At 40.0% G+C, this 26,320-nt stretch overlaps 2 protein-coding genes across 5 annotated transcripts; one reads left to right on the top strand and one right to left on the bottom strand.

Moving 5' to 3' along the window:
* Window positions 1–1,451: 1,451 nt before the first annotated feature.
* ciao2a (cytosolic iron-sulfur assembly component 2A) lies at window positions 1,452–7,790 on the bottom strand. Of its 4 annotated transcripts, none has more exons than XR_013786287.1 (6): window positions 7,427–7,790; window positions 4,062–4,226; window positions 2,870–2,919; window positions 2,551–2,596; window positions 1,745–2,113; window positions 1,452–1,704 (listed from the first exon to the last, which is right to left on the bottom strand). XR_013786287.1 is itself a non-coding variant. In XM_079450464.1 (5 exons), exons 1-5 carry the CDS (start codon window positions 7,518–7,520, stop codon window positions 2,013–2,015), a joined length of 456 nt encoding a protein of 151 aa, XP_079306590.1. In that variant the 5' UTR covers window positions 7,521–7,723; the 3' UTR covers window positions 1,452–2,012. The 4 variants fall into 4 exon arrangements, 2 of the variants coding, with proteins under 2 accessions (XP_079306590.1, XP_079306591.1); XR_013786288.1 differs by having other exon boundaries at window positions 1,745–2,135; window positions 7,427–7,568; XM_079450464.1 differs by having other exon boundaries at window positions 1,452–2,113; window positions 7,427–7,723.
* Window positions 7,776–26,139, top strand: spg11 (SPG11 vesicle trafficking associated, spatacsin). Its single transcript, XM_079450463.1, has 41 exons — window positions 7,776–8,209; window positions 8,780–8,955; window positions 9,035–9,262; window positions 9,382–9,577; window positions 9,845–9,982; window positions 10,061–10,428; window positions 10,505–10,650; window positions 10,726–10,858; window positions 11,182–11,337; window positions 11,410–11,588; window positions 12,128–12,304; window positions 12,378–12,449; window positions 12,834–12,961; window positions 13,047–13,222; window positions 13,340–13,550; window positions 13,639–13,848; window positions 13,940–14,046; window positions 14,171–14,316; window positions 14,407–14,571; window positions 15,141–15,207; window positions 15,342–15,507; window positions 15,581–15,789; window positions 15,899–16,007; window positions 17,043–17,202; window positions 17,274–17,531; window positions 17,602–17,802; window positions 17,876–17,983; window positions 19,537–19,705; window positions 19,784–19,998; window positions 20,150–20,299; window positions 20,435–20,981; window positions 21,451–21,596; window positions 21,929–22,133; window positions 22,213–22,350; window positions 22,431–22,564; window positions 23,047–23,154; window positions 23,236–23,404; window positions 23,514–23,590; window positions 23,836–23,991; window positions 24,644–24,795; window positions 24,925–26,139. Exons 1-41 carry the CDS (start codon window positions 8,001–8,003, stop codon window positions 25,103–25,105), a joined length of 7,146 nt encoding a protein of 2,381 aa, XP_079306589.1. The 5' UTR covers window positions 7,776–8,000; the 3' UTR covers window positions 25,106–26,139.
* Window positions 26,140–26,320: the final 181 nt, after the last annotated feature.

A 26,320-nucleotide genomic window follows, 5' to 3' on the forward strand; every position in this document is an offset into this window, starting at 1 on the left:
ATTCTTTGTGTCTTGTGTGATCATGTGAATCTGTGTTTGTATTACAACTGTGTATCGGGTTTTGTTCGTCTGGCTTAGATGGATAGTTCAAGCAAAAATGAAAAGTCTGTTGTAAGGTTGTTCTGAACTAGTAAATGTCTGTGTTCTGCTTAACACAGGGGACGATATTTGGAAGAATGTCAGTAACCAAACAGATCTAATTCTCCGTTGACTCCCATAGTATTTATATTCCCTACTATGGTCTGTTTGGTTACTGACATTCTTCCAAATATCCTCCTTTGTGTTTAGCAGAAATGTCTGACAGAATTGTCATATTTAAGTGAACCATCCCTTTAACGTTTAGGAGTACAGTAGTACAGTAGATCAGTTAGCTAAAAGCTAAATCTGCAAAGAATCACAGAAAAATGTATTAAATGTTTACTGAGAATACTCAACACATTAAATGAGCAAAACTATGTAATACCCAAACACTGTAAATTTTAATATGTAACACTAATTGCATTCTCGTATGATATATAGCACACACACTGCGCTTCAGGATTATTGCTGAACCGTCAGGGTTTTTTAAATGAGAATCTATTCGCAGGCGGCAGTCCAAGGATCAATTAGTATTCAGATTGCAGACGTACTCAAGGAGCGGATCTGGTTAAACCAATTAATGCTTTAGAGAGGCTTCTCAAATGAAAGTGTTTCGTGTCTACCTGTGGATGCCAAATGTCTGCCAGTCCTCATTATTAAGTGGTTGAGTCTATGAACCGATTTAACCATTAAAGACCGTTCTGTGAAGATCACTCGGCTTGTTAGGGGTCAGTCAGTTACCTGGAAATGTAATTACTATATTGTATGATTATTCAGAAAGGTTTAAAGGCCCAGCGTATGAGATTTAGCAGCATCTAGCGGTCGGGTTTATGAGTTGCAAGCAATGGCTTAGTCCCCCACTCACCCAATAAGATGTCATGTTTTCACTTCTTTGCCCGAAGGAGATCACGTATTTACAAACGCACTCTGCAGAGAAGTTTGTCCATTTGGGGCTACTGTAGAAACAACATGGTGACTTCCATGTAAGGGGACCCGCGGTGTATGTATAGGAATAACTCATTCGGAGGTAATAAAAACATAACGCTTCATTGTGTAAGGTCTTTATGCACCTCTGAATTTCTGTCAATAGATAATAAAACAAAAACAATTTACCAGTAAAATTCTTGGATTTAGGGAATCAAACTGGTACATCATGTCTCAGTGAGTTTGTCTGCTGAACACGGTTCAGTTTCTGCCTGTTGGGAGCAGATGAAGTTAAAGGATGTTGAGCGCCACCATTTGTTGGTTAGTGACACTACAGAGTCTGAATGAGAAGAAATTATGAACCATGAAAAGCGATCAAAATGCACTCAGAATAAATCAGTTCAGGTTTTGGATGAATTTGGGGACCATAAATACACAGACAATTTCATCCGTCCTTTGAGGTTTTTATTTGTAAGATCCCAAGTTCTACAAATATATACTTTTCACTTACAAAATCTAATTATTTACAAACCCACCCGTATGTAGGCATACAAAAATCATTAAAATCTTGTTTTTGCACATTATTCTTCACAATCATAATACATCAGGATTACATTTTACAGGAAGCTTGACGTCAGAGAAGAAACGAGCAGAGATGCTGAACAAGAGAGAATCACTTCAGCCGGATCTCCTGCAGAGCAACTGACCGTCTGATAATATGACACACGAGTCAATCCCACACGGATCACATTTCACCCCATAACCCAGGGAATGACGCTTTGCTTAGTTGTCTTGACATTATTTTCATTCAGAATTGTTCCTATACGATAACCATTCCAGTAAAACATGCTGCATGAATGCTTCACAAATATATCAGATTGTGTTCAGATTACAAGAGGTTCTGAAAATGTGAATGCGCTTAGTTGTCATAAATAACACCACAATGCCAAATATCAATTCTCAGCAGGTTTGCTCACAGCTGTCTGTGTGTGTGTTTAAGAGAGAGATGCTCAATCATCTGGTTCGGTTACACACTGTTCCACCATCTCACGAAGGTTGGGGTTCTCCATTGCGGCCGCCACGCGCTCCTTATCATTGATCTGCTTGTTAACTGCGAGAGGAGAACAGGAAAGCTGTTAAGAGATAAAACAACAACATCTTACACAGACACAACGTCCCTGCTAGACAATGCCAACAATACAAACTGTGTGCGTTTGGGTCATCTTGCCTGATGAATCGTCCGATATTTTGAGACTTAACACAAGCAGTGTTTCATCTACAGGACACATTTGTGCGTTTTTGTTGCTTATGCAGTAAATAAACATATATGGGCGCATTGCTCAGTCATTTTGCACAATCACATTGTTTTCTGGTGAATGTATACTCAATGTAGACCGTCAACATTTTCTGAGCCTACTTTCACTTAGCATTGGTGAACAAAAGAAAAAAACTTCATTTTCAAGTTTCACAACATGCCTGAAAAGTGTCGGCTTTTAAACGCTCAGTACAGCCCGATAAAAAGACAGAAATGTTTTAATGACCACTCACTGTCTTCCTCGGTCGAATGCATTCCCTCCGTTATGTAAATCTCAAGCTGGAAGAAGAAAGCAAGAGAGAAAATATGATCAGAGGCGAAACAACAGAGAACAGAACACAGAGAGAAGAGACAACAGCACTGTCCCTTTCATTTAACATCCTTTAATCAACATGACACCTCATTACTCGTTACTCTTTTATATCTTTCCAATTTAACAAGACCACCACAAAATCCACCAAACATCTAAACTAATCAAAAGGATCTTGCGCATCTCCACAAGCTTAACCATAAATAATAACAGGGTTTTTGCTTTTAAAAATGTAAACTAACCTTGTGTTTGAACGGCAAGCAGCGCTGCAGTTTCACTTGTAAGCAAAGACCTGCAGAAACACACAACATGTTAGACGTTTCTCCTGTGATGAACCGTTCAGACGGTTAAACTCTTCAAAGCTCCCGGCGATAGGACCCGTCTCATGAGATCGTGAGAACTGCATAATGAGGGCGTATTTACAATTCAACTTTCACATATTGACCTTAAATCTGATCTAATATATAAAAAACATTTAAGGTAATACAGTGCTCGTGGGTCTGATCTGATAAGCCTGCGGACGGGAAAGGAAAAAAGAATAAATGCAAACAAAAAATGCAGTTAAGCATATAATTGTGCTAACAGAAGATCTAAACTTATCAACGTTTAAAGAGACGATAAAGCATTTCTAGTGTTGTTTTCCATTGGCAGTAAAAAACCGTCTGTAAACGGATTGGAAACAACTACAATTACTTGAGATAAATCTCAAGAAACCAAAACATATTAAGATTATAATAAATAAAGTCTCAAACATTCGTCTTAAAATACATTTCTTTCCATTTATGCCGCATCTATTGCTTTCAGAGCTCAATATCTGGAATGAATCCCAAACTTCTCTGTGAGAAGAGCTCACTTCTACGTGCTGTGAATCGTAATGATACAGTAGATTTATTTATTTACAAGCTTTGCTATTAAAGATCTGAATTAACATGCAGACGGCAACGCTGAACTTCTGCCATTTACACAACCTCTGATCCAAACAGCTTTATAATGAAGAGCTCCAGACACCATCAGAGCTCACGGGAGCATTTCATTATGCTGATGTGCGGGAGAAGTGCAAATACCACGGTATCGCTCCTTCAACCCAGCACACACGCATTCCTCCGTGCTGTCAAGATGCATTAAACATGAAGAGAAGAGCAATTTATTATAGGGCTGCTAATGGTTTTAAAGATGTCACGCAACCTGTCCGTGTTGTTGACATTTGCCTAATTTGGAGAGTTTCTACCATGACACTAAAAAATGAATGCACAAGCGTTGAAGTCAACAACAGAAGATGGCAAGAATGACAAGAACGTCCAATGATAATTTAATAAAATATCAAAGTGTCTTATTTAAATGAGTTATTAACGCAAGGGCTTTGTGTGTTCTGCTATCTGAGAGATGCAGTTTGGTGTGTCAGTTGTTGGTTTGTCTTATCTCACACACACACACCTATCAGAGTGGCCAGAGAGCAGTGTGGTACGGTCGGAGAAAACTTGATGATTATCAGATATTCATCATCCCCGAGCTCCTGGACCTCCACACACTTTTCTGTCACCACGTCGAGTTCCTCAAGTGTGTTGGGCTTCTCTGGATCACGAATCGTTCGAATTACATCTGTGAAAATACATGCAAACAACGTCACACCGCTGCCCAAATACCACAGTTTTACTATAGTAAATCATAGGAAAATAATACTGTACTGTATATACAGAGATAAAGGTGTAGTACTTTGACATAAACAGTGAAATTGTTAGATGACCTTATTTGTAAACTTTGGTATAATAACACGGTATACAATGAATACCCCGATATAACCATGATCCTCTGCTCATTTCTCTAAATTAATGGCAGTGCTGGTATTATATTACCTTGCTTCACCATGATTTTACCTCATTGTGGCATTATATTACCTTGCTTTACCATGATCGTACCTCACTGTTCCATGATTTTACCTCAGAGTGGCATTATATTACCTTGCTTTACCATGATCCTACCTCACTGTTCCATGATTTTACCTCAGAGTGGCATTATATTACCTTGCTTTACCATGATTATACCTCACTGTTCCATGATTTAACCTCAGTGTGGCATTATATTACCTTGCTTTTCCATGATTATACCTCACTGTTCCATGATTTAACCTCAGTGTGGCATTATATTACCTTGCTTTACCATGATTATACCTCACTGTTCCATGATTTAACCTCAGTGTGGCATTATATTAACCTGCTTTACCATGATTCTACCTCAATGTTCCATGATTATACCTCAATGTGGCCTTATATTACTTTGCTTTACCATGATTCTACCTCACTGTTCCATGATTATACCTAATTGTGGCATTATATTACCTTGCTTTACCATGATCCTACCTCACTGTTCCATGATTTTACCTCAGAGTGCCATTATATTACCTTGCTTTACCATGATCCTACCTCACTGTTCCATGATTTTACCTCAGAGTGCCATTATATTACCATGATTATACCTCACTGTTCCATGATTTAACCTCAGTGTGGCTTTATATTACCCTGCTTTACCATGATTCTACCTCAATGTTCCATGATTATACCTCAATGTGGCATTATATTACTTTGCTTTACCATGATTCTACCTAACTGTTCCATGATTTTACCTCAGTGTGGCATTATATTGCATTATATTACCTTGCTTATCCATGATCCTACCTCACTGTTCCATGATTTTACCTCAGTGTGGCATTATATTACTTTGCTTTACCATGATTATACCTCACTGTTCCATGATTTAACCTCAGAGTGGCATTATATTACCTTGCTTTTCCATGATTATACCTCACTGTTCCATGATTTAACCTCAGTGTGGCATTATATTACTTCGCTTTACCATGATTCTACCTCAATGTTCCATGATTATACCTCAATGTGGCATTATATTACCTTGCTTTACCATGATTATACCTCACTGTTCCATGATTTAACCTCAGTGTGGCATTATATTACCTTGCTTTACCATGATCCTACCTCACTGTTCCATGATTTAACCTCAGTGTGGCATTATATTACCTTGCTTTACCATGATTATACCTCACTGTTCCATGATTTAACCTCAGTGTGGCATTATATTACTTCGCTTTACCATGATTCTACCTCAATGTTCCATGATTATACCTCAATGTGGCATTATATTACCCTGCTTTACCATGATTCTACCTCACTGTTCCATGATTATACCTCAGGGTGGCATTATATTACTTCGCTTTACCATGATTATACCTCACTGCTCCATGATTTAACCTCAGTGTGGCATTATATTACCTTGCTTTACCATGATTATACCTCACTGTTCCATGATTTAACCTCAGTGTGGCATTATATTACTTCGCTTTACCATGATTATACCTCACTGTTCCATGATTTTACCTCAATGTGGCATTATATTACCCTGCTTTACCATGATTATACCTCACTGTTCCATGATTTAACCTCAGTGTGGCATTATATTACTTCGCTTTACCATGATTCTACCTCAATGTTCCATGATTATACCTCAATGTGGCATTATATTACCCTGCTTTACCATGATTCTACCTCACTGTTCCATGATTATACCTCAGTGTGGCATTATATTACTTCGCTTTACCATGATTATACCTCACTGTTCCATGATTTAACCTCAGTGTGGCATTATATTACCTTGCTTTACCATGATTATACCTCACTGTTCCATGATTTAACCTCAGTGTGGCATTATATTACTTCGCTTTACCATGATTCTACCTCACTGTTCCATGATTTAACCTCAGAGTGGCATTATATTACCTTGCTTTTCCATGATTATACCTCACTGTTCCATGATTTAACCTCAGTGTGGCATTATATTACCTTGCTTTTCCATGATTATACCTCACTGTTCCATGATTTAACCTCAGTGTGGCATTATATTACCTTGCTTTACCATGATTCAACCTCACTGTTCCATGATTTAACCTCAGTGTGGCATTATATTACTTCGCTTTACCATGATTCTACCTCACTGTTCCATGATTATACCTCATTGTGGCATTATATTAACCTGCTTTACCATGATTATACCTCACTGTTCCATGATTTAACCTCAGTGTGGCATTATATTACCTTGCTTTACCATGATTCAACCTCACTGTTCCATGATTTAACCTCAGTGTGGCATTATATTACTTCGCTTTACCATGATTCTACCTCACTGTTCCATGATTATACCTCATTGTGGCATTATATTAACCTGCTTTACCATGATTCAACCTCACTGTTCCATGATTTAACCTCAGTGTGGCATTATATTACTTCGCTTTGCCATGATTCTACCTCACTGTTCCATGATTATACCTCATTGTGGCATTATATTAACCTGCTTTACCATGATTCTACCTCACTGTTCCATGATTTAACCTCAGTGTGGCATTATATTACTTCGCTTTACCATGATTCTACCTCACTGTTCCATGATTATACCTCATTGTGGCATTATATTAACCTGCTTTACCATGATTATACCTCACTGTTCCATGATTTAACCTCAGTGTGGCATTATATTACCTTGCTTTACCATGATTCTACCTCACTGTTCCATGATTTAACCTCAGTGTGGCATTATATTAACCTGCTTTACCATGATTCTACCTCGCCTGTCAAATGATTTTACATCGGTGTATCACGGAATGACACGCCACAGTCGCGGTTTTACATCGGTTTATTGCGGTAAAAGCTCATTATTATTTACCTCACTGTACAATCCGGTAGCGTGGCAGTTATATAAGATAAAAGATACGTTTCATAAGTAAATGTCCCTCATACCGTACACTTCCAGCGCTTTCTCCTCCATCTTTTTGCTCCTGTTATCATTTGTCAAGGGCCAAACTCGGTTCAACAGTAAGGACAGTACATCCATGACCCTGTCCGGTCCATCATTGACCTGCGCATGCGCGGCTGCGCTTCCGCCAGCACGGACCCGGAGAGGACGAGAGCAATCGACTGTCGAACAGAGACATATCGAGGAATGCAGTGTTTGTTTTATTTCTTTGCCAAAAATCCTTTTAAGAAACAAAAATGGATTTCACGTATATTTTAAACACGGAGATCTTTCCTTGTGGCGAATTAGTGATTCGATGAGTTCTGTTTTTGATTGGTCGCTCGATTTCTCCTCCGTCACATGATGATCACGTGACAGTCAGCTGGACGATTGTTGAGCTCATGCTGGTCTTATTTTGAACTCAAATGTGTTTCATTTCTTCATTATTATTATTATTCATTCATCATTCGTTGATAGTTTAATGCGTTTAAAATGAATCGTTCGTACACACATGTTGGAAACGGACTGTTAAAGGGTTCGTGTCACTTCCGTGTCTGATGTTGTTGGGGTTTGTTCAGCATGTTAAAGGTGTTAAGCAGGTCTGATGTTGAGGGAGCACTGGAGGTGGATTTACTGCTGTCTGATCATGATCTGTGTGACAGTGTTCAGATCAGACTGGCTAAAGGCCGATCGGTCATGTGTTGTTTGGACACTGAGAGTAAACTGCGGATTAAAGACATCACTGACAGCAGTGGATCAGTGCACAGACTGCACGAGTCTTACACCGAGTGAGTCAAACTGTCTCTCTCATCAATTATAATGTGTTATTTAATAATATGCATGTTTACAGTATATATAACGATGCAGTTTGAAGTTTTACTAATCACACACAAAGTAATATTACAAATTAAATATACAGTATAAGAGAAATGTGTATATATGTGTATGTGTACGAAATATAAATTGATTTTATTCAAATGTTTAAACAATGAATCTTATCCAGAATAAAAGTTTGTGTTTATGTAATGTCTGTATGCTGAGCATATTCATTTTGAATTTATAAACACATACACATACATGCTATATTTAAGAAACGCATAAAAAGTCATAAATATCTATTTGTAAAAAACGTATGCAATAATTTAATTGGTACATATAAATAAACACATTCCTAAGTATGTGTACGTTTTTGTGTATACAAACAAAATGATGCACATGTATTATGTAAACACAAACTTTTATTCTGGATGCGATTAATCACGATTTATCATTCGACAGCATTTTTAAATCAAACATTCATGGGTATTTGTGGATTCATAGATTTGTGGAGAATGTAGTCATTAATCTCTGTTTTGTAGTTTTTGTTGGGAAGATCTGTCGGAGCATGACAGACAAGATGTCAACCCAAAGCTGCTGACCGTGGACTCTCGGTGCAGTCTGAGACTTTATGGGATAGATCCACATGGTCAAGTGCTGCTCCTGTGTGAGAGCCCTTCAGATACTTTTCTGGAGTCCGTCAAAGACAACCATTCAGGTGAGAATAAAACCACATGCATCATTAAGCACTGTATTACAACATGTTAATTTCTCCAAACATTCTCAATCCCACACAGATGTGTCAGAGCTGAGGACTGTGAGACTGCTGTCGTTCAGGGATGGCCGTTGTGTGCTGCTGGTGAACTCTAGTGTTGTGCTGCAGATCCGGTGGACAGAAGACTCCTCACACCTGGAGCCGCTGTCCAGCTGTCGGCTCGGTTTACCTCCTCAGACGCAGGACGAGTGTGTCGATTATCATCTCTGCCGCGGAATTCTGTTCGTTCTGTTCGGTTCTGGAGTCACATGTATCCTTTCACATGTTAGCCTGTGGCATGAGCTTTAAAAGAATGATGAGATATCAGTTATTACAATGCAAATGATTTACATTATACTACTGTCATAGTTTCTTTTACTTAAGTGTCAGATGTGTTCGACAGCACTGATGGGAAACTCATGGCGACTGTGGATTTTCCATCGTACTGCAGCGTGGGACCATCGGACGCAGACTTCTCTCCACCTGTAACCTTCTGTCTTTTCCAGATCTCGCATGATCTCAACGCCGCCGTGACGGTCACCTGCCACAACCAAGCGCTTGCTGTTGACCTGAATGACTACTTCCGGTACGGTGTTGCTTTGTGTTCTTGAGAAGAAAGTCATACAGGTTTGCAGTGACATCAGGGTGAATCAATCATGAAAGAATTTTCCATTTTTGGATATGTGCTGGTGTTTCAGTAGGAGTCAATTCTCCACAATGCAATGCACATTTATTTCTAACTCCATTCTGCTATTAAACACCCATCGTCCAATCAGATCCCAGTTGCTGGAATCAAGTCCCGCCCACATTATTCATCATTGATTTTACTGTTTCTCTGCTTGTCCCATCTCAGGGTGTTTCCAGATCACCTTTGTTGTCGTGCGACCCCCAATCGTCCGGTCATCAAGCCTTTGGAATCATGGGACCATGACAGCCTTTTAAGCTCTGCCCACAGCTTGTCAGTCCTGGACACGCCGTTCCAAACAGACCGGTACAACTTTGCTTCTAAGCTTTCCGTTGGCATCTCCGCCTCGAAAGATAAAAATAATATCACTGTGACTGTTCGCAGGTCGTGGGAGTCTCGTCTGTCTTCACTGTACATCCGTTCTAAAGCCCCGGCCCGTCCGGCTCACGGGTTACCCTGGTACAAAGCTTTCCCCCACGTGGAGTGCCGTCGGGCATCGGCCACTGCCAAACTCTCCCAGCCCTCCGTGAAGTCAGGGGGCGCTGTGATGTGTTTCGACGTGCCGGAGGGAGCTGCAGCAGCGATGCTGACCGTCTCCGAGTTCTCTGCAGTGGTCACGTTCGTCTCCCCGGGGAACACAACTGTGGCGTACTGGGACCTGGAGGGAGAAAGTGTCACATACCATCGCACAGATACCCCTGCTGTACCTGTCCAGCGCTTGGATGAGGAACACCTGTGTCTGTTACTGAAGGGTGAGGCGGTTTTACACACCTGGACGACATTATATATATGGAATGTCATCTGGTATAAAGTCAACGTGTGTTTTAGGGTCTGCTCTGTCTGCCGTTTTGTTCTGTGTGACCCAAGAGGAACTTTTAAACAGGCTGATGGTTTTTGGCACTGCTGGTACGGTCGACTCGCTGTGCCATCTGAACGCCTGGGGACGCTGTTCAATCCCAATACATGCTCTGCAGGTACTCTTATTTTGTAATGTATATACTGTACTGTATAATGTATAAACAATCATTTTCGTGCAATGTCCCTTTAAGGCCGGACTGAAGAACCACCAGCTGGACACGGTCGATTTTTTCCTGAAGAGTAAAGAGAACATCTTGAGTCCGACGTCTGGGTTCGTTCTGCCCGAACAAGCGTCTGCGATCTCCAGTCAATCCCAGCTGAGGAGTAAGACGTCCGCTTTAATGAGGTCTTCAGATAACCTCCTCCGTTCTCGGCTCAATTAGTCTTTTTCATTAGCTTGACCGTTAAATGTTCTTCAGAAGTTTCCTGTTAGATCTTCTCGGTCATTACCAGAGGGTAAATTTGAAGCCAGAGTTTGTCATGAAGGTCAAAGCGTAATCGATACCGTTGGCTCACACACCTTTCACTCGTAATTGGTTTAAAAATAGGCTCCACTTTTTTTCTTTTGTAACTTGTAGAGATGTTGAACGTTTAGGTATTTAAGATTCAGATTTCTATTTGTATTTAGACGTGTGTGTATGTTTCAGATATTCACGCTCTGTGTCCGGCGCTGGATCTGCTACGCTCAGCGATTCAAGACACGCACACGGAAGCTCAGAGTCGACAGTTCTGTGAACAGCTACTGAGCATCACGCTGACCTTCCTCAACACACAGACCCGAGTCCTCCTCACCGGAACACACGGTAACACAAACGGTTTCTCTGTGTATTCAGATCACACGTGTATCCACTGTATTCACGTCCCTTGTTCTATAGAGCTGGACGTCCACCTGCAGGAATGCGTGCGCATTTTAGACGGCTACATTTCAGACCTGCGGGGTTACATGAAGAAATTTCCATGGCCATGCGGGGGCGCCACTGAAACGCCTGCGTGTCCTCACACCCTGACATCTGATGCAGTTACAGAGCGAGAGTGGCAGACGATGTCTGATGAGGTCAGTCGATCTCTATTGCCATCTTTGTTTGAAACATGAGATTGGAGGTTATTTACTTACTTATGGGTATATGTGTTATAGTCAAATTATATCAAACTGACATCTCCTGCACAGTTTGACCCGAAGGCTCATCTTATAATTTGTTACTTCTTGTTTTAAATGCTGTCATTGACTTTACCATTTATATATGTATACATTGCATTACCAAAAAGACAATCAGTAGAAAAGTATATGAATGAATAGGTTAGAAAAACACACATAAACATAAAAAATGGGTAAATAACATTAACCATGTACAATATACTGACATAATAAAACATTTCCAGTGCTCAAGCGTTAATGCTTAAAAGAACACATCCTTTATAAATCGTTATTTTAATGCGTAATAAATTGTTGTTTACTGTATTTATAACTCAAAAAGATACGGATTGTAGCTTTAACTATTCAGAAATGTTCGAAACACTGTTCATTTGTATATAAGTGTCTTTTCACAAAAAAAAAGCGGAGATCCATTTTACATATGTTTGTGTTTGTTTCAGGAAGTGGTTCAGCGTGCTGTACTGAGCAGACGTATTCCACACGCGCAGGCTTTCCTGCGCAGACGCCGTTCTGTTGAATGCAGTCTGGAGGGTGTCAGAAAGACAGGACTGCGATGCGTCTTCACCTGTCTCACTCGCAGAGACCTGCAGACGGCCGAGACGCTGCTCGCTAACATGGTACATGCAAACCGCAAACGTTTTTATATACGTTGTGTAAAATATAGCAGAATTGACTGTCTGTCTGTTTCAGGGCTTTAATGTGAAAGAGCAGCTTCACAGTATCTGTGTTCACACTGCTGATCGGGATCTAAGGGCATTCATGGTGAGTCGGTCCTGGGGAGTTAAGCCACTTAAAGACGGGTGACAGACTTTCTGAAACCTGATTAAGATTTTAAAGGGGTCCTATGGCACATATATGTGGTTTCTTTTGGTGTGTTATAAGTTGCCCATGCATGTATTAGACACGTAAAATTGCGAAAATGTAAGTGTCGTAACAAAAGATGCATTATATCTTAAATCAAATGCTCACCCAGACCTGCCTGAAACGCTTTGTGTAGGCACACCCCCACAAATCAGTTTGTGGTATTATTAGACTAAGACGCACCAGAACAGTTTGTTTTCCTGCATTCTTCAAAATATAATAAATATGATGACGTGCAATACATATAGTAGTTACAGTAACAGCTGTTTTGGCTGTTTATCTCAGGTTGAAGAGCTTCAGAGGCAGAGTTACCTTTCACCTTTGGAGGTGAAGCAGGTTGAGTTCATCAAAACCATCGAGACTTTGTGCTCGACGCCCGTGACAAGATGCTCGAACCCTTTGGACTCCGGCAGGTGATGTCACAAAACGATCTTTTACTAATTTAATTATAAATCACAGGTTGACATCAACCAAACATTTGTTGTGTTTTCTGTCCAGAGTTTTGCATATGACCCGGTCGGATCCAGAGAGCAGAAGACTTCTGGAGGAGATCATTCAAGATCCAGCGCGGTCCTCCTCCAGGTCTTTACTGGATTGTGTGCGTCTGGACTGGATCAGATACTGGGACACAGACGCACAGAGTTCAGTTCTTCTGTCCAGACTGCAGGACTCCAGTCAGTGTGACTTTATATCAGAATATCTATTCTTTGTATTCCGTGACCTGAATGGGTTTCTCCTTTATCCTTCATTTGGAGATTTTGCTTTAATCTGTGCTCTTGTTTTAATTTTAGCTCTTGGTTCATGTGATGCCGTCACGCTCTGGTCGTATCTCACCTCCCTTCACGATTCGGGTCGAGTCACCGCATGGGTCTGTAGCATGACTGCGAGAGATACAGAGACCACCGCTGCCCCCCGCTGGCCTGCGCTGACACCACACATCATCAACAGCTACAGCCGCTGCGGAGAATACATGCGAAATCAAATCCTGGACCTGCTCGCTCCGTGAGAAACATTCAACTGTTCCATCGCTTCTCAAATGCCTCACACAATCAAATTGACTGATATAAGTTTTCTTCCCATTTGGTTTTAGGCAGGGGCTGTTTGTCCTGTCGGAGATGGATGATTTTGAGCAGTTGCTATGGCGACTGGGTCAAGCTGGAGGAGTGATGCGCGATGGGAGCGGCCCACCCGTCCCGCAATTCCTCTCTTCACAGGGGCAAGAGTTTCACCAGCGCTTCGTTCTGCACTGTCTGGAGAACAGTCTGCAGTATCTGCTCTACACGTACCTGGAGCACTACAGGTGTGACACGCATTATCAAAAGAATAAAAACGTTCATGCACACAAATATCGTCCTCGGACATTCACGAGTGAGTCTCTCTCTTCTCGTCAGGTTGTCTCCCGGGGATTGTCCGGTTTTGGACGACAGGAACTTGTTTGAAAGTTTCCCCTGGTTCGAAATGATGCTGAAGCTACAGGGAATACCCAGAGACCTCGAAGGTGAGAAACATCGCCAAAATCACCAAAGTTGTTTTTTTTAACAATATATTACGACGGATCCGTGGGTCTGTACATTTGAAGGTTTCGGGGTCAGTTTGATGGCTTCAATGATGTTTGTGTTCAGATCCGGAGCGGGTGTTCCGGGCGAGTCTGACGGGAGCACAGGTTCTGTTACCCGGCAGCCAGGCGAGCATTAGCAGCATGTTTCTGGAGGGTCACAGTCTGCTCGCCCTCTCTACGATCATGTTCAGACCGGGCGGCATTGACCAGGTCAGAATCCAAACCTTCGATTTCAGTTTCAAACATTGATTTTTTGGTGCATTTTGTTTGAAATTAAAAATAAGATTATGTGGCCTGCAGGCGATGCGAGAGGGAGAGAGAGGTCAGGACCCTTTGAGTCGTGTGGACCCTCAGCTGTTGAGAATGGCTCTGAGTGCATATCCCAAACTCAAAACGGCTCTTTTCCCTCAGATTGGTCCCCGCGGGGCCTCCTACTGTGATATATCCCTCTATCACCTCATGCAGGTATTTCTCTTTCTCTAACTTTTATTTCATCATGTGTTGCGCACTGAAATTATATTTTAATTCTTTTAATCCTGGACGCTCAATTTAATAAAAACACATTGGGTGAACTCAGCGAATCCCCAAACTTTCCTGTTTAAAAAATGAGACTCCTACAGAAACACTGAGCGTTCATTACCAGTTATAGCTAGATTCATCACGTGTCTGTGTTTGCTTATAATATAAAAGTAAATTTGATGTTTATAGTAATATCAAAATATTATTGTTTTTTTATTCAATTAAATTAAAACTACTTTTATTAGTTTGTAATAAAAATGTTATTAGTTAAACAGAAGTTGAATGATGTCAGAGTTTTGAATGTTCGTTGAATAGGAGTGAAGAGCGGTTCATTTTGATAAAACCCAACCGTAGCAGAACCTCACAATCACAATCCCACGAGAAAGAAATGTTTACCTAAAGAAAGTCCAAAGAAATTGCTGGACTGTGTGGGGTTTTCTGGGAAATAGAAAACGACTGACCACCCACCATCTGAGATACAGAATTTAATTTGAGCTCTGTGTGTTTGTGTTCAGTCTTTGCAGCCATTGGACCCTTCCAGACTCTTCAGTTGGCAGGCGGGGAACGTCGCGGGCGGCACAGGTGAGCATTTGCACATCACGACATTTTGTGGCGAATCGACCTTGAATTGTGTCGAATCGACCTTGAGTCGTGCTAGTTTATCATCAGTTGACATCGATTGTGGACCCATTTGTGGTTGGGCTATTATTTTCCAGAGACATCCTCGGAGCCGCCTCATTTCTCCAGCCCTCATCTGGTCAGTAGATACGCCCTCATTGAGAACCTGGACTATCTGTATTACTTGAGCCACAGGCGCCCGGCATTCGCCTACGGGGTTTTTCTCACACAGCATCTGGTGAACTGCAGTGATGTTAAGTCACAGTGAGTAAAACTCTCACACGCACAGACATAAACATTATAAATCCAGTTTTAAAATCTAATCTGATCTCCTCAGGTTGTCTCAGGCCGTGGAGCAGGTCTTCTCTTTAGCTCTGTCAAACTTCAGCTCCGCCTCCGTGACCGCGGCGTGTGTGTGTTTCTGCGAGCTGCTGGGTGTGTGTAGTCTCAAACTGAGGGTGGATTTGAAAGCGCTCAACCTCATCCTCAAACTCTGGAGCCGGAACTGTGAGGATAGAGCCGGAGCCACGTTCAGACGGACGCTCGGTAAGAGATAACATCTTACAAGGACCAGAACTGACCGTTTTATAATAGGATTCATTTCACAGGAACAGTTCTTGTCATCCATTTCATCGGTCTGTTTTTTCCTCTTTAGTTGAAAAGGCAGGTAAGCTGGTTTCCGATGAGAAACACACGGCTCAGGAGCTCTTGGTCCACCTGGAGGAGGCAGTCAGAGATGCTCTGGAGAAGAAAGGCGTCAGTCGGTCAGTGTTTGACCTTTAATTTGAAATCTGTTGTGTATAAACTATTTGAAAAACTTTTAGAGGTTGTTGTTGAATATACAAGTAGGGCTGAGTGATATACTGTGCTTAAAGTCCCAGTGAAATAAAAAATGTCAATGCTTATCTTTTCATGAAATATTGCAGTGTTTATTGTAAAAAGTTTATCAGTCTGGGTCATTCTCTTTTCAAATTCGCGTGCCCTCAACATCTTCAGCTAAAAATTGAAAATGCACTTCCGTCCTGTAATGACTGTCCATCCTAGATGACGTATGTTAGACATCCGTAAACTCCTCCCCTTTAGCTGTCAGTCTACTGCCAGTTCCATTTAATACGCAATGGGTCTTTTTAGACATCCAATCATATCGGAGAGAAAGACAAAAGCCACGCCACTATTTTTCTCATTCGAACTTCCATTTCACTCGGAAATGCGTTAAAATACGGAAGTACAAACAAACGCAACTTGACGTTTACAGGGAGATTTTGATAATACGCTATATCTGCTTCTTTTTAAGTTTGATGTAGACAAATGAAAAAAAAAGCACACTATAACCCTCTTCTCTCAACAGGTATTGTTCTGGCTTTTGTTGAAACTAGTAACTTTGTATTAGCACCTATCGTACTATTGCTCTTTTGTGACATATCGCTTATCGCTCCCCGAACTCTTTGTAAGTCACTTTGGATAAAAGCATCTGCTAAATGACTAAATGTAAATGTAGAATGATGAAAAACAGTGGGTCTCATTCACTATTTTGTAGATTTTTCAGATTTAGACACCCTTTTTTATACCCACACCTCTTTTTCTTCAATTTGATAATGTTGCGTTACCTTTGTGTTACTTGTGAGACAAAAACACAGCGAAATCGCCCATTTGTGTCATCTTTGCCACATTAATTTTCATTTTCAACAATATTTGATATTCACAATATTATATAATGTTATTTTACATTTCTAATATGCGATATATCGTCCAGCTCTACATACAAGGTTATTTTTTTTTTATTTGTTTGTGCATGTCAGGTCATCATACGAGGCGGCACAGGATTGGGCTCTTCCTGTGAAGTTCTGTCATCTCCACGCCCTGCCTCTGAGCTCCGTCTACCCGCAGGACTGCGCCTGTGATGGACACTGGACCAACTTTCTGTTGTTTGTACAGTTACACAGTTATCCTCCGCAACAGGTGCGTGCACTTACAGATTATTCTTCCGATGGGTTGTTTATGCATTGCATTAAACTCCTTGTTTTGCGCAGGTGAGATCTTTGGCTGCCGGTTTCAGTCCGGCTCTTCAGGCTCACATCTCTTTGGCGTTTCAAGACCTTCCGGCCATAAACTCTAATACCGGTTTGGAGGAGCAGGGGACGGTCGGAGACGACAACTCGGATGCTTCTGGAGAATTATTTCAGGTTCTGCTGAAGAGTCAAGAGAAAGCCAGTCCCTGGAGATATCTGTTGTCTGAATCTGTCCGTCATCACAGTCCTGCGCTCTCCGTGCTGGCCGCCTGCCATCAGGTTTGTGGCGTTCGCGGAAGAAGAAATTCAAATATCGGGCCGGTTTATTAAGTTTTGTGTATTTGGACAGGGCGCAGAACTGCTTCAGTGTCTCTGCGTTTGGATACTGACGTCCGTAGAGGACGAGATCTCAGATGAGGCCACCGCTCACATCGACGAGAACCCCAGTCATCACGTGTGGAACCTCCACGACCTCTCCATCTTATGGAAGACCCTCCTCCACAGGAGCAAGATCAGGCCTCTGATTCGTGGATTCCAGCTGTTTCAGAGGGTAGGACGAGACCGTATCAATGATAATTGTCCCTGTTTGATATTCTGTATATGAAATGTTTTTATTGTGACAGGAGTCTCCACTGATTTACATGTTAAACATGTATGAACTCTGTTACGACTACAAAGATTATCAGAGAGCCAAAGACAAACTCCTGCATTTCCAGAAATGTCTGCTGAACGTAAGATTGACATTTTCTTACTCTTACAAAATAAATGATTGCAATACAAGCTGAAAAATGAGAACCGTGACCCTGTTCATTAACTGTAGAGACTGAAAAGCTTTGAGGTGAATTTTCTAATTAAATCACAAAATAATCACATTCGTATTCCCAAAGCATTTACAGCCAGGCTGCATACAAATAGAAGCAAATATGTACAAATATATATATATATACATATTTACATTTTCACTAAAATATGCTAATTAAATTGAAGATTGTAATATCATTATTAAGATAATATGTCATTAAAATGTAATAAAAAATGAATATTTGTTCAAATAAATATAAATAAAATACAGTAGATTGATGAATTGAATAATTTAAAGCAAATCAAATCAAAAGTTAATAATTAAATTGAAGATAGTAATATAATTAAGATAATATGTCATTAAAATGTAATACAAATGTATATTTGTTAAAATAAATATAAATAAAATACAGTAGATTGATGAATTGAATAATTTAAAGCAAATCAAATCAAAAGTTAATAATTAAATTGAAGATAGTAATATAATTAAGATAATATGTCATTAAAATGTAATACAAATGTATATTTGTTAAAATAAATATAAATAAAATACAGTAGATTGATGAATTGAATAATTTAAAGCAAATCAAATCAAAAGTTAATAATTAAATTGAAGATAGTAATATAATTAAGATAATATGTCATTAAAATGTAATACAAATGTATATTTGTTAAAATAAATATAAATAAAATACAGTAGATTGATGAATTGAATAATTTAAAGCAAATCAAATCAAAAGTTAATAATTAAATTGAAGATAGTAATATAATTAAGATAATATGTCATTAAAATGTAATACAAATGTATATTTGTTAAAATAAATATAAATAAAATACAGTAGATTGATGAATTGAATAATTTAAAGCAAATCAAATCAAAAGTTAATAATTAAATTGAAGATAGTAATATAATTAAGATAATATGTCATTAAAATGTAATACAAATATATATTTGTTAAAATAAATATAAATAAAATACAGTAGATTGATGAATTGAATAATTTAAAGCAAATCAAATCAAAAGTTAATAATTAAATTGAAGATAGTAATATAATTAAGATAATATGTCATTAAAATGTAATACAAATGTATATTTGTTAAAATAAATATAAATAAAATACAGTAGATTGATGAATTGAATAATTTAAAGCAAATCAAATCAAAAGTTAATAATTAAATTGAAGATAGTAATATAATTAAGATAATATGTCATTCAAATGTAATAATAATTTATATTTGTTAAAATAAATATAAAATAAAATACAGTAGATTGATGAATTGAATTGAATTGAATATCAAATAAAGCAAATCAAACTAAAAGTAAAATATATTTAATATAGTAATATAATTATTTTTCTGATGTATGTACTGCAAATTTAAAGTGGATTATTAATATATGTAAATATATAAGCACAGAAATAAGATAATAAAGATGAATATAATTTTCTCTATATATGTTGTAAGATCAAATTGTGTCTCTCAGTTGCGGAGCAGCAGTGTCGTGTTGAGCTGTGACGTTCTGCCGGTCCAGTGGGTGGAGTCTCAGGCGTCGGTTCTTCTGTTGGTTCTCCTGAAGCAGAGCAGAACTCAATATGAGCTCCGACGTCTCCTTCAGCTGCTGGTGGACATGGAGCGTCTTCTCAAATCTAACGGTGACCGACACGTCCCGATAAAAACACTTTCCCTTCATGAACTGTTTTACTTCATTTCCTCTGGTCTTGTTTGTTCAGGTCCAGACTTTAAGAAGCTCAGTCAGTTGAGTCAGGTGCTCTCGGATACGCCCGTCCCGCTGTCTCCGTGTCTCCTGGAGGATTATTCCACCTCCGCTCTGCAGGGCGAGTGCAGGAAGATGCTGGAACAGCTGCAGGAGATGGGACTCTTCACACAGGCCAGGAAAGTTGCGCAGTTGGCGGAGCTGCCCGTCGACTGCCTGATCATTAATGAGGTTTGTCAGTTAATCATAACATAGATCATATGAAAGTCTTAAAGGTAAAGTTTCAAAATCAGCCGAAAGTTGAAAAGATCCAGCAGTTTAATTCTAGGGAACCAAGAGAAAACGAAGCCCAATTGAGATGTTTTGTGTCTCTGTGTCAAAGCTCTTGCGAGATCTGTCCGCTCTCAAAGCCAAGCGTCAGTGGGACAGACAGGAAACCCGTCTGGGGTTCTGGAGGAAGTGTCATCATCAGCTGAAGACGGATTCTGTCCATCCTGAGACGGCCTGCCAGTTCTTTCTGTCTCAGGCTGAGGTGAAGATTCATGTTATAATGTCTTCTTTTGGTAAATGATAAAAGGGATGGGTCACCGAAAGATTAACATTCTTTTACTCATAAATAGTGTCACCAAACCAATTTTTGTAATCTAACCTCGTAATTTCTCATTAGGAGCCCTTGCAGTCGGATTCAGAGGTCATTCAGCTTCAAGAACGCTGTCTTCTGTTGGGTCTGGCAGGGCATTGGCTGTCCTGCTGTGAGTCTCCTCTGCCCGTCCTGCGTCTGGCACAGCTGGAAAAACGACAGTGGGAATATCGCATCCGATGGCTGGTTCGCCGCACGGCTCTGGAACAAGAGAGTTTGTTTGCTCCCTCCGCGCTCTCGGACGATTCCTTCGAAAACCTTCTTAAAGAGTTTTCTTTTTCCAAAATGGCCGTCGTAAACGACCAGACGCATCTGTGTCTGGAGGGTCTTCCGGCGAGCGAAGACGACTGCGCGCTGTCCGAACAGGACCGTAAAGCTCTGAGCGCTCTCATTGGCCAGCTGCTGAACGAAGGGAGCGTGAACGAAGCGAGTCGGGTGTGTCGATACTTCGGCTTGTTTCACAGAGACGTGTGTCTGGTTCTGAGGTGTCGTGGGTTGGCGTGTGGAGAGCTGCAGCCGGGACTGCCGGAGCTTCGCAGTCCGGATGGAGAATCGAGACACAGTTTGCCATCATGTGAGAGACCAGAGTCTGCTTTCTGTCTTAATTTTTTAAATAAAAAGTGGTGTCTTAATTCGGGATGTAACGATTTACTGCGAGCCGGCTGAAAATAAGTTTTATATGTGACGATTCAAGCCGGTTATGTTATTCGAATCGCAATACATGTTTTGAACAGCAGGGGCGCTGTGTTTACTGCAAACGTGGATACGCTTATATTTCTTTAATATGAACCAACCAAGACTTTGTATGTGCTGTTCACAGTTAAGAGACTTTTGTATTATACAAGAAAAATAAATCGTGTCTTGAATCGCATTGCGAGTGAATCGTCACATCTGTTAATCTTAATGTATCTCTTAATACAAAACGTATTTCCAGAATTTGATGTTGGGATTTGTTATATTATTAATGTAGGTTTTTTATATCTTCTGCCATTTAAGCTCGAACTATTTTTGCTTATTTTCTGAAGTCTATTTTCTGTTTTAAGCTCCCAGTATGAGCAGTCTGTCGTCATTTGTGGTGGTTTCATCTCCTGAAGATTCGGTCTTGGTTCAACTCAAACAGCTGGTGGATCAGTGCTGTCACGGCAAGAGTTACTGCAAACAGGTTCTCAGCCTCTATGAGCTTTCAAAGGTACACGTCATCACAGCTGACATCTCCATTATATCTCAATTGTTTTATCGATGAGAGCGAATGGAAATGTATTTGCGTTCTCCTGAAAAAACGAGTCAGAAAGGTCCCAAATGTCTCTGTGAGTTTGAGAAGAGACGTCAACAGTGTGTCAAACTGAGCTCGGATTTGTCTCATCTGCAATCAAAACTCAATATTATTGACGATCTCAATGTGAACATGCGAACCATTTTTTGGAGAAACATAAAAATAAAAAACTCAAATCCCCTGATCCATGAAAGAGCGATAATATCCCACTTTTGAGAAGCAAGTAACAAAACGTCTCTTTCGGTCAGGAGCTGCAGTGCACATACGCAGAGATGTCGTCTGAAGAACCCGAGGCGGTTCTGCGGAAGGTTCTTCTGTCTCAGCAGTCGGATCGCTGTAAGAAAGCTCAAGCGTTCATCAGTGTTCAGGGTCTGCGGTCCGACGCCGTGGCTCAGCTCATATCTTCAGCTGTGGTGGACGGTCTGCTCAGCTCATCTCAAGAGGGACAAACAGGTGATCAGTTTATTACCTGAAGGTGTATCACCATTATGTAATGTATCATGAGGTGTTATTAAAATGAAAAGGTCTTTAGGAGAGCGTCTCATGTACGGGCCGGTGGACAGCAGAGAGGAGTTCGTTCAACTCGCCAAACTGTGTGGAGATCCAAACCTGGTGGGAACCAAACTGCTGGAGATCATCTCCACCGTTCCTCTGTCGGAGCTCAGCTGCAGTGAGTGCACACACACGGTTACCCATAATCCTCTAGTGTGTTCGTTGACCGTCCCTTAACGTTATCATGCGTCTCTGCAGCTGTGGAGATCTTGATTTTAGCTCACGATTGCTTCAGTCTCACCTGTAACATGGAGGGTATCGTGAGGGTCCTGCAGGCGGCCAGACACCTGAGTCACACACACCTGGCTCACGGCGAAGGATACGGACTGCTGGTCAGTAAGATCACATCTCAAATCATTACATCATACTTACGGCAAACTAATAACCTCGCACATAGGGTAAAGCTGGCTTTCTTGAGAAATAGTGTGCCTTATTTTCATAGTTAGTTAATATAGTTTAGATTAATTGATATCTTAAATTGGCTTTATTTTAGTTTTCATGTTCATTTTATTTATTTATTTTGAGAAATTTGTAATGTGCTTCAGAGATTGTATTGTGTCATTTCATTTATTTGTTTATTTGCAAAAATTCTTTGTTTCAGGTTTACTTTAGTTTTATTTACTTTTTTAGTCGTCATGTTCATTGTATTTAAATTTAAGCAATTTTGTTTTGTGCTTTTGTCATATTTGTTAATTTAACTCAATACTATTTAGGCTTATAGTTGATTTGATTTCAATAACCAGAAATGTTTTAATAGTTTAAATAACCTTGCTTATCTTTAGGGTTTATGTGGATGTTTCATCTGTCTCCACAGGTGCGTCTGCTCACAGGTATCGGCAGGTACAATGACATGACGTATATCTTTGACCTGCTGCATCAGAACCATCGGTTTGAGATGCTGCTGAGGAAGAAAGTCGAATCGGTGAGATTTAAATAACTGTGATAATGAGAAAGTAAATGACGTGTGATGTCACATCCTGAGTAACATTGTGTGTGCGTGCAGAACGTCAGACTGAAGACGGCTCTGTTGGATTACATCAAGCGTTGTCTGCCGGGTGACAGCGAGAAGCACAACATGGTCGCTCTGTGTTTCAGCATGTGCCGTGAGATCGGAGAAAACCACGAGGCCGCTGCGAGAACACAGCTGAAGATCATCGAATCCCAGCCGTGGGGTGAGAGAACTTCATTTAGGACATGAAGAAAAACAGTAATTCACCATTTAAATGTTTTGGTTGTGTTTTTTCTAATTGAATTTGATGTCTCGTGTTTTGTGGAGAGCAGCGATCACTGGAGATCTGAAGAACGCTTTAGTGAAGGTTCTGACTTTACTGAAAGATGCGGCTGAGAGCTACTCAAAGGTTTTTCTTTATATTAAACTCTCTTTATATACCCAATTATTCAACACGGGTGTTAATCAGAGAAATTCTCAAGATTATGTGTAGTTTGTTGTCTTTCTAGGTTATTCAACGGTTACATTTTATTTTACTCCAACTTTTTTAGCAACACTATTATATATTTCACTTTACTTTATTTTTATTTTATTTAATATTTTATTTTAATATATCTCTTTGATCTCTGAAGTGTGTAAATTTGTGTGTCACAGGACTCGTGTGTGCGTCAGGCTGTTAAATGTGTTAAAATGGCCAAACTGGTCACTCTTCAGTTGCATTTCTTGAATCACGGACAGGAGCTGCGTGTCATCAATCTGAGACCGTCTGAACTCCAGAGCGCCATTGTTTCTCTACCGCGCTGTTACCAGGTATTACCTCAAGAACACACGCTCTCTCTGTGTCTTACAATTGTAATGTAGTATATTAAAATATTAAATAGCATTGATATAAGCTTTCCTGTATCTCAGTGGTAAGAGCATTGTGTTAACAACTCATGGTTGTGTGTTGGATCCCAATGGATTGCAGATACCTGTGTATAAATGTATAGGATAATGCAATGTAAGTCACTAAGATAAAAGCGTCTGCCAAATGCATAAATGTAAATGTATATATATGCATATGAAGTTTTAATTCACGGTACATCATTTAATAGTATAATTTATTATAAATCTCTGTATATAATCCCTCAAATTTGATTGATTTACACTTTTATCCAGAATGACTTGCAGCGCATTCAAGGTATACATGTTATCAGTGTGTGTATGTGTGTGTGTGTGTGTCGTCTCAAACCCACAATTTACTATTAACCCACCAGTTCTACCAGTTGTGCTACAGGAGCACCAAATACAGATTTAAAATAACATGGGGGTGTTTTAATACTCATTTTTATGCCCTCAGCCTCTATCTTATTAAAATGGATGTTGACATTTAAGAATAAAAACGTGGTTATAAAGGCCCACAGCAACATTATCACCTCATTCAGTGACCTGTGAAGTTTGTTGGCTGTTTTTCTTTCGGCAGGCGTTCGTGTTGGCCGAAGCGTACGACAACAGCCCGGACTGGTCGGAGGTTTTGTTTCAAAAGATCATTCTGAACGGTGAATTCAGCTACCTGGAGGAGTTTAAACGGCACAGATCACTGCCCACCAGCCTGTTCGAGGAGATCTCGAAAAAGTAAGCCGAGTTTACAAATGCGGTCAGATGTGCACATTTCATATTTGTGTAACAGATTTGTAAATGTACTCTTTGCGTGTAGAATGTGAACGCGTGCACCGCTGATATTTTTGGCTTTTTGTTTTGCAGAATGTTGCATCACAAGCCGCCGGCGAGTTCCAGCCAAAATCTGAAGAGGCTTTTGTCTCACTGTGAGGACGTTTACACGCATTATAAACTTGCGTACGAGCACAAGTTTCTCGATGTGGCAAACATGCTGCTTCAAGACTCCAAAACCAACGGCTTCCTGAACGACAGACTCGGCACTTAAAACAAGAGTTTCTCAACTTTACTAAACCCATGACTGAATCTGATTTAGTTAAGCCTTTACTAAACCTAAAAAATGGATGTAAAAACTATATTTTGCACTCAGATTGATCTCATAGTGACTGTAAACGTGTATCAAACGTTCAGAGGAGATGCATTCTGTCATAAAACAATGAGTGGTTTCTGAGGTCATCATGACGGATTTACAGCCGTTGTTTGTGGGCCGTGTGACCTTGGTGTGTTTGATTGAGATCATTTTTGCTTGTGGATAGGATGCAATGACTGAACATCACCTCTAGATGCTCCACACGCCTCACAATGATGCTGAAATCATCCCCAAATTTGACTATTTCTGTCACTAGAGCTTCTGTTGAAAAGATTTTTTCCAGTTCTCTTGGCAGTCCGGTAAATCCTGCGTGAAAGCAGCTGATGCTGTTTTATAAATGTTTGCTTTTGCTAGTTCTGTAATATATGAGACATTTAGTTAGAATATAAGGCAAGAATTGAATCGACTCTGAAGACTAATGATCTGATCATTTAACCTCTGGACACAATGGCTGTTTGGTCTAATAAAACTAATGTGCTCTCCTAATGGACTCTTAACAGATGTTGGAGGCACTATAAAACTCCAGTATAGTAAGCAATTCAATTATTCCCAAAGATCTACAGTAAAGCAGGAGAAATCTTAGATGTATTATGTTTAATGGTCTTTGATAGTGCCTGTGGTGCAGTGTTTTTTCTCATCTTGCATTCGTCTCAGGTCGGGTGGATGTATGTTTACACACAGCCATTTACTCTTAAAAGTCTGAATGCCATTTTATTCGTACAAATGAGTGCTGTAACATATCAAATCATAGTTATGTATGATGTATAGAAAACATCGTAGAGTCTTTTGTGTAACAGAACGGTTGTGTGGATATAATATAACTTGTTGAGAGTGTTCATTGTAGATCTTGCTTAAACACAAGCCACTTGATTTGATATTTGACAATTGTAATTTTAGCCTTTGTAAATGCTTTATGAATAAATGAATGATTGAAAGAATGTGGTTGTATTGTCAGGTGTGTTTACATACACAAGTCATTGTTCTTGGTTAGAGGATGCTTGAGCTTAATAAAACAAATAAAAGTGGATAAAAGAAACAGAGATAGCACACAAACACACATGCAAACGTTCAACAACTATGTGGCAAGTTTGTTTGAAATCAATCCGACGGATG

Source organism: Barbatula barbatula (assembly GCF_947034865.1).
Source record: "Barbatula barbatula genome assembly, chromosome: 25".
In the NCBI taxonomy this organism is placed as follows: Eukaryota; Metazoa; Chordata; class Actinopteri; order Cypriniformes; family Nemacheilidae; genus Barbatula; species Barbatula barbatula.

Bases quoted from the DNA above. Each gene is read 5' to 3' on its own strand.
- ciao2a (XM_079450464.1), bottom strand. From the start codon at position 7,520: ATGGATGTACTGTCCTTACTGTTGAACCGAGTTTGGCCCTTGACAAAT. The intron at 4,227-7,426 runs GTATGAGGGACA...GTATTTTCACAG, and splicing joins GAAAGCGCTGGAAGTGTACG to ATGTAATTCGAACGATTCGT. The intron at 2,597-2,869 runs GTTAGTTTACAT...TTCTTCTTCCAG, and splicing joins GCTTGCCGTTCAAACACAAG to CTTGAGATTTACATAACGGA.
- spg11 (XM_079450463.1), top strand. From the start codon at position 8,001: ATGTTAAAGGTGTTAAGCAGGTCTGATGTTGAGGGAGCACTGGAGGTG. The intron at 13,551-13,638 runs GTGAGAAACATT...ATTTGGTTTTAG, and splicing joins ATCCTGGACCTGCTCGCTCC to GCAGGGGCTGTTTGTCCTGT. The intron at 17,984-19,536 runs GTAAGATTGACA...TGTGTCTCTCAG, and splicing joins TCCAGAAATGTCTGCTGAAC to TTGCGGAGCAGCAGTGTCGT.